Source organism: Lathyrus oleraceus, chromosome 4 (assembly GCF_024323335.1).
Source record: "Lathyrus oleraceus cultivar Zhongwan6 chromosome 4, CAAS_Psat_ZW6_1.0, whole genome shotgun sequence".
In the NCBI taxonomy this organism is placed as follows: Eukaryota; Viridiplantae; Streptophyta; class Magnoliopsida; order Fabales; family Fabaceae; genus Lathyrus; species Lathyrus oleraceus.
In genome coordinates this window covers 327640902-327651142 of record NC_066582.1, presented here as the reverse complement: position 1 = coordinate 327651142, position 10241 = coordinate 327640902, and the positions used below count along the sequence as shown (strand labels likewise).

The window sequence follows — 10241 nt, the reverse complement described above, 5'->3', positions numbered from 1 at the left end:
AAGACCTCTGAATGCTCAGAATCTGAAGAGCATGGGAATCATTAATCAAGTCAGAGCCAAACCAACACTTGATACCTCCTGGGAAGCACTCAGAGATTAGAGGGAGATTCCAAACGGACTATACTTGTTCTCCAAGATCGACCCTCTAGAGGTAATAGCCTACTATCTAGAGGATATGTACAAGCAAGGGGTGGAATTCTCAGTGGACTGGCTACCTGAGCATCCACCACACTTCCTGAAGAGGATACGAGAGCCCTCTCAGAAGTCCAAGAAGGCGAAGCAAGCTAAGTTGGGAGAATCATATGGATCAAGACCCCTAGTTCCTCTGGTTGGCTCTCCAGGTAAGTATGTATCTCTCTCTCTCTGTCAAAATTAGACCTATTGCTTCTTCTCTTCCCCAAACAACACCCATATATGCCTCTGCTGAAACTCCTCCCTCAACCACCAGATCTTCTAACCCACCATCTCAAAAATTCAACCTCGCCACCACAACTTTACCTGTTTCAGAAGCAGAAATGCTAAATGAAACCACCTCACCATCATCATCACCATCTCCTCAATCCCCACCTTACTACGAACTCACATCTGATACTGAACCATCTGACCCTCAATCCCCCACTTTGGCTCAGCTCCAATCCTGTGCTCTGGCCTCTCAAAAGCCATCACATCCTGAACCTGAAACCGAAGTCACTTCCCCACCTCCGGACCATCCAATTCCAACCACATCTGAACCACAACCATCTGAACCAACCCACTATGAATCACAACCATCAGAACCAACCCACTCTGAACCACAACCATCTGAACCAACTCACTCTGACATACCACCACCCATCACTTCCGCTGACCCAACAACTCCCACACTTAATCTAAGTTCCCCTATCTCACCCTCCTCACCCTCCCAATCCTCTGCCAATGAACCAGAAACTACTCTTCCTACCCTTGAAGAAGCAATCAAGGTTTTTGCAGAGTCTTTAGTTGAAAAGGTCAAGTCTCTGACCATCAACTCTGGTATCAGTGATGATCCCTCTGCTGTAAGGATCCACTGGAAGAGAGTACTAAGTTGGATGACCTCTGAAGCCTTCAAGCTGAAAGGCCTCTCTGAACAAGTCCGCAACGACTTCATCAAAGACGCTGAGATCAGACTCCAAGAGCACCTAGCTAGAGAAGCTGAGGAACGGGCAAGGAAGGAAGCTGAAGAGAAAGCACGTCTAGAAGATCTTCAGAGAATCAGAGAAGCTGAAGCAAAGGCTATTGCTGATGCTGCTGCTGAGGCTGAGGCAAAAGCTAAATCCGACGTTGAAGAAGCAGCTGGCATTGCTGAAGAAGCTGCTGCAAAAGCCAACGCTGATGAACTGACTCAGGGGGAGCACTCCAACTCTGGGTTCGTCCCCCTGGTCTTGAAGACTCTAGAGGAACTGCAGAAAGAACAACAAATAGTTCGAGCCAGACTGGATCAACAAGACTCTGTCAACGTTAACATTCAGAACATGCTGTCCCAGCTGCTCCAGAGGATGCCTCCGCCTCCAAACCCTTAGGCACCTAGGCTATTTTTCTTGTTTCTTTCTAGGTTTTGATGTCTGTTTCTTGCTTTCTTGCTTTCTACTTTATGACATATGTGCGCATCTGTAAATGCTTCTATATCAATATCTTTTTTAGCTGCTATGTCTTTTTGATTCTGACAAAAAGGGGGAGAACTAAAATAACTCTGATGAAAACATAACTAATTCCTCTCAAGCACTGCAAACATTTTCAATAAACTATTACTAAATCAATGACTAAAGATATGCAAGAAAGTAGCTAAAAGCACCAAACCATGGAAGGTTCGGTAAGAACTTCTAAGCTATCCAAAGATCTAACTCAGGGGGAGCCCACTATAATATCTGATCTAAGAGTTTCTTTAAATGTTTCATCTTTAATCTAAACTATTTTTTCATCAACAAAAAGGGAGAGATTGTAAGAACAAAGTTGGTTCTACAATATATCTCTAAGATTTTGATGATAACAAAGGATGAAACAAAAATGGTACTCTAACGTAATTTTTTCTTAGTGTGCAGGACTCTGAACACTTCGCAGGATTCTGACTATACATCAGATATAAAATTATGTCAGATATTCGATGATCAGATGCCACTCAAAAAGGATACGTCTAGACGGTTCTGAATCTGACCAACGCAGATACCAGCGTAACATTTAGAAGTCAGAAGCTCCGTTAAGAGACTACTGAATCTAGACTCTGATACTTAAGAAGTCTAGAGCACTGAGAAGCTCTGATGAAGTCATACATAATCATCCTCTGAAGATAAACTCTGACATATCAAGACTTTGATGTAGACTCACCAATCCAGAATGCATAACCGAAAAGAATCTTAATATGGAAAGAATGTATTTAAAGAAGGGAATAATGAGGCGGACAAAACGGTTTTAAAAAGAAACAAAGTGAGTAATGACATTAATTATTCTTCAATGACCAAGATTTTGTCATCACTCCAACGGTCCTTCTCAATGACTATATAAAGAACGAAATACCTCACAAGAGAACACACCTGAGACACACAGAAATCTCATTCATCCTCTCTCATCTTCATGAGCTGCTGCTCTTACGTGAAAAGCTTTTGTTCTTATATTTCTGTAATATCTGCTTGTTGTTAGAAGCATTTTACATTATAATTTACTCTTGCTTAAACTACTTCCTCAAGTGACTCTGTGCAGTCTGAATACTTGAGAGGGCTAAGATATTATTCTCTTAGACGTTTGGTTGTGTAATCTTTCAAGATTAGTGGATTAAGTCCTTTTTGAAGGCGAAATCACCTTGGCCGGATGGACCGGAGTAGCTTTGAATTTCAAGCGAACCAGTATAAAATTCTGTGTGTTGTTAATTTCTGAAGAAAAAAAATTATTTCCAAAACAATTCAAACCCCCTTTCTTGTTTTTCTCACCCTTCAAGTTGTTGGGTCTTATTGTCAGCGAGAAGGGTATTGAGGTTGATCCTGCCAAGGTCAAAGGAATACAAGAGATGCCTGCACCCAAAACTGAGAAACAAGTCAGAGGTTTTCTCGGCCGCTTGAATTATATCTCGAGATTCATTTCACACATGACTGCCACATGTGCGCCTATATTCAAGCTTCTTCGGAAAGATCAGTCTTGTGATTGGACCAAAGACTTCCAGAAAGCTTTTGATAGTATCAAAGTGTATCTGCTTGAACCTCCGATTTTGTCTCCACCTGTTGAAGGAAGACCGTTGATCATGTATTTGATTGTGCTTGAAGAGAGCATGGGTTGTGTTCTAGGTCAGCAAGATGAGACTGGAAAGAAAGAATTTGCAATTTACTACCTCAGTAAAAAGTTCACCGACTGTGAGACTCGGTATTCTATGCTAGAGAAGACTTGTTGCGCATTGGCTTGGGCTGCTAAGCGTTTGCGTCAGTATATGTTGAATCATACTACTTGCTTGATATCCAAAATGGATCCAATTAAGTATATTTTTGAGAAGCCTGCTTTAACTGGGAGGATTGCCCGTTGGCAGATGTTGTTATCAGAATATGATATCGAATACCGATCTCAGAAAGCGATCAAAGGTAGTATATTGGCTGACCATTTAGCTCACCAACCAATTGAAGATTACCAGTCAGTGCAGTATGATTTTCCGAATGAAGAGATCTTGTACTTTAAAATGAAAGATTGTGATGAACCATTGCTTGAAGAAGGGCCAGAACCTGGTTCCCATTGGGGCATGGTATTTGATGGAGCTGTTGATCAATATGGTAATGACATTGTGGCAGTAATCATTACTCCTCAAGGCACACATTTTCCATTTACAGCTAGTTTGACTTTCAAGTGTACAAATAATATGGCAGAATATGAAGCTTGCATTATGGGGCTCGAAGAGGCCATTGATCTCATAATCAAGCATTTAGATGTCTTTGGAGATTCAACTTTGTTCATGAACCAGATCAAAGGTGAATGGGAGACGAATCAACCCAGTTTGATACCATATAAAGATTATGCGAGGAGGATTTCAACTTTATTTACAAAGGTTGAATTTCATCATATCCCTTGAGATGAAAACCGAATGGCAGATGCTCTTGCAACATTGGCGTCAATGATTATAGTGAAGTATTGGAATGAGGTTCCCAATTTGACTGTGATACGTCTTGATAGGCCAACTCATGTGTTTGCTATTGAAGAGGTCAAAGACGAAAAGCCGTGGTATTATGACATCAAGTGTTTCCTCCAAAGTCAGATTTACCCACCTAGGGCAACTTTGAAAGATAAGAAGACTTTGAGAAGATTAGCCGACAACTTCTACCTGAATGGTGATGTGCTGTATAAGAGAAACTTCAATATGGTTTTGCTCAGATGCGTGGATAGACACGAAGCAAACTTATTGATGACTGAAGTCCATGAAGGTTCCTTTGGTACTCATTCCAATGGACATGCAATGGCAAAGAAGATGTTGCGAGCAGGTTACTATTGGCTGACAATGGAATCTGACTGTTGCAAGTTTGTGAAGAAATTCCATAAGGGTCAAATATATGCAAATAAGATTCATGTTCTTCCGACACTGTTGAACATCATTTCCTCCCCAATGGCCCTTCTTCATGTGGAGAATTTTGAGCCCAAAGCGTCAAATGGACATTGTTTCATTCTGGTGGCAATTGACTTCTTCACAAAATGGGTTGAAGCGGCATCGTATGCAAATGTAACCAAGAAAATGGTTGTAAGGTTTATCAAGAATCAGATTATATGCCGATATGGCGTGCCAAGTAAGATCATTACTGATAATGGATCAAACTTGAATAATAATATGATGGAACCTCTTTGTAAAGACTTCAAGATTGCACATTATAATTCTTTTTCCTACAGACCTAAGATGAATGGGGCTGTTGAAGCTGCAAACAAGAACATCAAGATGATCATTCAGAAGATGGTAGTGACGTATAAGGATTGGCATGAGATGCTCCCATTTGCTTTGCACGGGTATCGTACATCCACCCGCACTTCAACAGGGGAAATCCCCTTCTCTCTTGTATATGGTATGGAAGAAGTGCTCCTCGTAGAGGTTGAGATTCCTTCATTACGTGTCTTGATGGAAGCCAAGTTGACCGAGGCTGAATGGTGTCAGACCAGGTATGATCAGCTGAATTTAATAGAGGAAAAGAGATTGACTGCCATGTATCATGGTCAGTTATATCAGCAGAGGATGAAGAAAGCTTTTGACAAGAAGGTCAGACCTCGTGTATTTAGAGAAGGTGACCTTGTGCTCAAGAAGATTCTATCTTTCAAACCAGACTCTAGGGGAAAATGGAATCCTAACTATGAAGGCCCATATGTTGTTAAAAGAGCCTTTTCAGGCGATGCTTTGATTCTTACAACTATGGATGGTGAAGAGTTCACTCGTCCTGTGAACGCAGATGCAGTCAAGAAATACTTCGCCTAAAAAAAGAAAAGAAAAGAACAGCTCGCTAAGTTCAAAACCCAAAAGGGCGGCTTAGGCAAAAATGAGTGTCTCGGTGGATTGAAAACCCGAAAGGGCGGTCCAGGCAAAAGTTAGAGACATAAAACAGAAAGAATCATCCTGATAAATTGAGTACCCCACCTTGGGGCTATTTATGCAAAAATAGGGATTATGGCAAGCAACTGCATCCTACTGATCTTCAGTATTGAGAAACTTTGTTGAGCACAAGGGTTGACGGTGATTCATCACCCCAGTAGCGGCCAAAAGCACAGTGGACGTCAAGAGTTGGTAGAAGGATTAGTGATCATTTGTATTCAATGTAACCCTTTTCCATGTAAATTACCATTTTCAACCTTGTAAAAATCTATGGAGTCTTGTCATTTACGGACTACCATTCCCTTAAATAAAGTTGAGCTTTTATCCAATTGTTTCCACTCTTGTTTATTTCAGCCAAATAATTTTAAATTTTATTATGATCATTTTCGAAATTCAAATTTTAAAAATCAAAATTGTTTTCTTAAACATATAAAAGCATGAGTTTTAAATCAATAAAAAGGAACGTGAAGAGCAGTTCGAAAGTAGTGAGCCCTAAGTGTGGAACACTGATGGGTCTCCCCAAGCAGTTGATTCTTCGTAATCCCCAAGTCGAGTTGGTTAGTTCATTTCCCCAGCAAAGTTTGTGTTTGTTACCCAACCAATTTTTATCTCCAGCAGAGTAAGGGAGGTGTCCTCCGCAGTTCATATGGTTATGATAGAGCTTTGGTTTCCTCACTAATCACCATCATATTCGCTCCCAATCAGAGTTTCCTCCTGGTTTATGAGTAGCTTTTCACACTTGTTCCTCTGCAGGGTTGTCTCTCATTTGATATGGTGTTGACCTAAAATTCCTCGCAGACTCGATAACATTTTTTCAGCAGATCTCCTCCTTCCCCAGCTAGGTTTGAGCCTCCGGGATGTTGATCTCTCTTTTCTCCGACATTTGTCTCTCTCTCTCTCTCTCTCTCTCTCTCTTGTGGATTGACCGAGAATTGTACCGATGAATCAAAATTGCGACACCTTTGTATCCTTTGCGATCGTTTTGTCAGCATAATCATCATATACATATACATATATACACTCATATAATTTCATGATTGCATAATTACATGTTCATAATGGTTGATTCATTCATGTGATTATTATTCTCTGTAATGGTGGTACTTTATCCCCATATGAGTTTGATGTCTGTCCTCCCTCAATTGTAGAGTGCCAGCCTCTTAAGCAAAAAGACTTTAACCTTTCTCTTTTCCCCACTGAGTTATTTCCTCGTGGATCATTATTGCTTCAGTTTCCTCCCCAGTTGATTATCTGGATGGAACCACTCCCTTTGAGTTATATCCTCATTGGGTTGAGTTTTGATTGACCGTTTCTTTCTAGCTCTTACCTAGATAGATGCTTTGGGTTCCCTAAGAGTTTATTACCCAGTAACTGGTAATATCCTTTTTAGTTTGCAGTTTGCTACTTCTTGCCTAATACCCGGCTAAAGTACCCATGTATTCTCCTCGGTGGAGTCCCCGATGTATTCATTTTTGTGATTCCCCAGGAAGTATATCCTTTATATGTTCATCCTAACCGATGACGGATATTTTCTTCCCCTTTTGAGTTTATCCTTGATATGTTCATCCTAACCGATGACAGATACTCTCACCTTTGGTATTCTACCCAGTAAAAAGGTAGTTGTAATCCCTATTTTGTTCCCCAGAGGGTTAATCCTTGATATGATCATCCTAACCGATGACGAATTTCCTTCTCTTTGCGGTATCCTACCCAGTAACCGGTAGTTGTAAATCCTGCTTTTCTCCCCTTTGCAGAGTATATCCTTGATATGTTTGCCGTAATCGGTGACGGGTATTCTCTTTGATGGTAGTCTATCCAGTAACTGATAGATGTAATCCCTATTTATCTCCTCGCAGAGTCTATCCTTGATATGTTCATCCTAACTGATGACGAATTTTCTCTTTGTTGGTTTTCTATCCAGCATTCGATAGATGTAATTCCTACTTTTTGTTTAGTGGGTTTATCCTTGATATGTTCATCCTAACCGATGACGGATATCCTCCTTAACATCCTCGGGCAAGTCTATCCTTGATATGTTCATCCTAACTGATGAAGAATTTTCTTTCCTTTGAGTCTATCCTTGATATGTTCATCTTAGCCGGTGACAGATATTCTCATATTTGATCTTCTGCCTAGTGACTGGTAGTTGTAAATCCTATTTCTACAGTTTTCCCCCAGCAAGGTTATTCTTACCCAAGTAACCGATAATGAATACTCCCTCCTGGTGGTGATTCCCAGTGAGTCATCCTTGATATGTTCATCCTAACCGATGACGGGTGTCCTCTCTATCAGATCTTTATTATCTCCTTACCTAGTAACAGGTAGTGGACAATAGATTTCTGCTCCTCCTGTGTTGAGGTTTATTTCTTCCCCAGTTGAGTTGAGTGCGCATTTCCTTAGTGAAATCGCTTTTCCTGCATGATTCAAGTATGTAAGTTTTATCTTGATCTACTTGTTTCCCCTACAAATGTTTTGTTTCCCCGGCTGAGTCCTTCCATTTTCATGGAATTCCTCTAGTCTCCCAGCAGTTTTGAAGTCGTAGGCTGGCCTATGCGTAACCCTTTTTATCCCCTCAGAGTTTCTGTCTCCCTAGTGAGTTTTCCTTATGGAATGCAATGTGTTCCTGCGGACCATCGGTCTCTCTAATTTTCTTTTCCTTTGTGGCAACATTTCCCCACAAAGAATTCGCTTTTACATTCATATCATATGCATCATGAGGTCTCTTAGGGACCAAAATTTGTTTCTACATGTTGTTATTTAAGCCCATTCTACTGAGTCGATAATAAGATTTTAACCTTCAACTTCTTAGTTAGAATGTCCTTAAATAGGGACAGCTATAAAACCCCAATTTTGACCCTAAGATCCCTCATGCAATCTCATCATATGCATTAGCATTGGGATCATACCTTGGCATCCTCCTTACCCTCTTTCATTGGGTTTGTTTTGGGAGAGATCATCAAGCACCATGTGATTGTATCATACTTTTATATTATCATTTCTTCTAACAAAAATACCAAAAATATGTCTTTGCATTTGCCTAACTCTTTTATAGGTAGGGCATGATCCCCATTGATCTAGCAAGCTTATATCTAGGGTTTAAGACCCTCAGAGCTACAAGAGCACAACCAATGAATGATACACAATGGCTCTAAGCATCATATATGAGTCCCCATGATCTTCATATGTTACTTTGATCAAGTATTCTTCAAGAGTTTGGAGGTAGTTTGCCTTGGAAACCCTAGTTTGTCTGGGTATCTTGAGTAACTTCTTCAACAAGCTTCCTCATCAATTAATCAAATTTATCAAGGGATGCTTCAAATTTCATCATCTTATGCATATAGGATCTACCATGAGCCTAAAAAGTCAAGAGAATTGGAGGTTAGCAAGTTGGTTGATGGTGGTCGGCCAGATGAATTCATCTGATCAAAACTAGGTCTCCCTAGACCCTAACTCCTATAATTTTCACCATATGAAAATGATTACAAGAGCAAAGCTACTCTAAGTAACATTCCAAACAACTTTCATGTTGGGACCTATATCTATTTTTTCTTGGAAAATCATTTTCTATGTTGAAACATTATAGGTCATTTTGTCTAAACCCTAATTTGAAAAGTCAACTCTCAAGGCCATAACTTGCTCAATTTTTATGAGATGAAATATTTCCAAGTTGAACAATCAAATTCAAGATGTCTACTTCAACTTTGATGTTTGGAGTGAGAGCTAATTCAACTTTTATGAGCATGTGATATAAGGATACATTATAGGTTATTTTTGCCCTATACCATTGAACAAGTGATATTCCTCAACATCAAAAATGCATAACTTTATCATTCTAAATCCAAATGACATGAAATTGGTGACCATTTTTAAGAACTTTGAAATAGCTACAACTTTTATGAATACACTTTTCTCATTTAGAGCTTACATAAAAAGTTAAGTAAGATGGAACATTGAGGTATATGACTTGACACTTAGAAAAATTTTCAACATGTTGAAATTTCCAAATTTCCACCATAAAATTCACCATGATCCAAGTTCCAAATGAAAAAGTGTCCAACATCAAAGTTGGTCCCCTTGATCTAAGCTTTCCAAAGAGTCATATTTCATGCATTTTGGATGAGGTTTGCTAGGGTTGCGCATGGTCTTAATAGGTCTGCATCAAGTGGAAAAATCAAATGTCCAAAACTTCACATTGCATTACCTTGCCATTCAAGCATCATTTGAACTTCAGTACAGTTGGAATTGGATCAAAATGGATTGCTTCATGGGCATGTACACGCCCATGCAAGCTTTCAGATCATGTCCTCTTTTTTCATTTATGTGATGGTGATGACTGAACCAGTCCGGTGAGCCTCGCCTGAGAAGGTGACCGGAGTTCCAACGCCGGTGGTATGCTGGACAGGTTCTGAGCCATTGATCTTGTTTAAAATGTTTTAATCTCATGTGTTGGTTTTGATTACCATTCATGTGGTGCATTGACTTAAGTCCATGGTGGAAAGCGCGCTAATGACCACTTGATCTGCCACCTCAATAAACGAGGGAGATCAAGTGGTCCACATTTTTTCTGATTATTTGAATTTCATTTAATTTGTTTTATTTTCATTAATTCATATTAATTTTAATATTGATCCAAAAAATATGAGAGTTTCACCAAATTTTTTTAAATAAAATCCTTTTTCATATTTTG

The 10241-nt window shown here is 39.7% G+C and overlaps 1 protein-coding gene across 1 annotated transcript; it reads left to right on the top strand.

The window, feature by feature from the left end:
* The first annotated feature begins 347 nt into the window (after positions 1–347).
* On the top strand, positions 348–2163 carry LOC127137303 (extensin-like). The gene is made up of 3 exons (XM_051063773.1): positions 348–991; positions 1235–1384; positions 2058–2163. Exons 1-3 carry the CDS (start codon positions 348–350, stop codon positions 2161–2163), a joined length of 900 nt encoding a protein of 299 aa, XP_050919730.1.
* Positions 2164–10241: the final 8078 nt, after the last annotated feature.

Excerpts from the sequence above, each read along its gene's own strand:
- LOC127137303 (XM_051063773.1), top strand. The coding sequence starts at position 348 with ATGTATCTCTCTCTCTCTGTCAAAATTAGACCTATTGCTTCTTCTCTT. Across the intron at positions 992-1,234 it reads TCTTTAGTTGAAAAGGTCAA|AGAAGCTGAAGCAAAGGCTA; the intron begins GTCTCTGACCAT and ends TCAGAGAATCAG. Across the intron at positions 1,385-2,057 it reads GGGGAGCACTCCAACTCTGG|GACTCTGAACACTTCGCAGG; the intron begins GTTCGTCCCCCT and ends CTTAGTGTGCAG.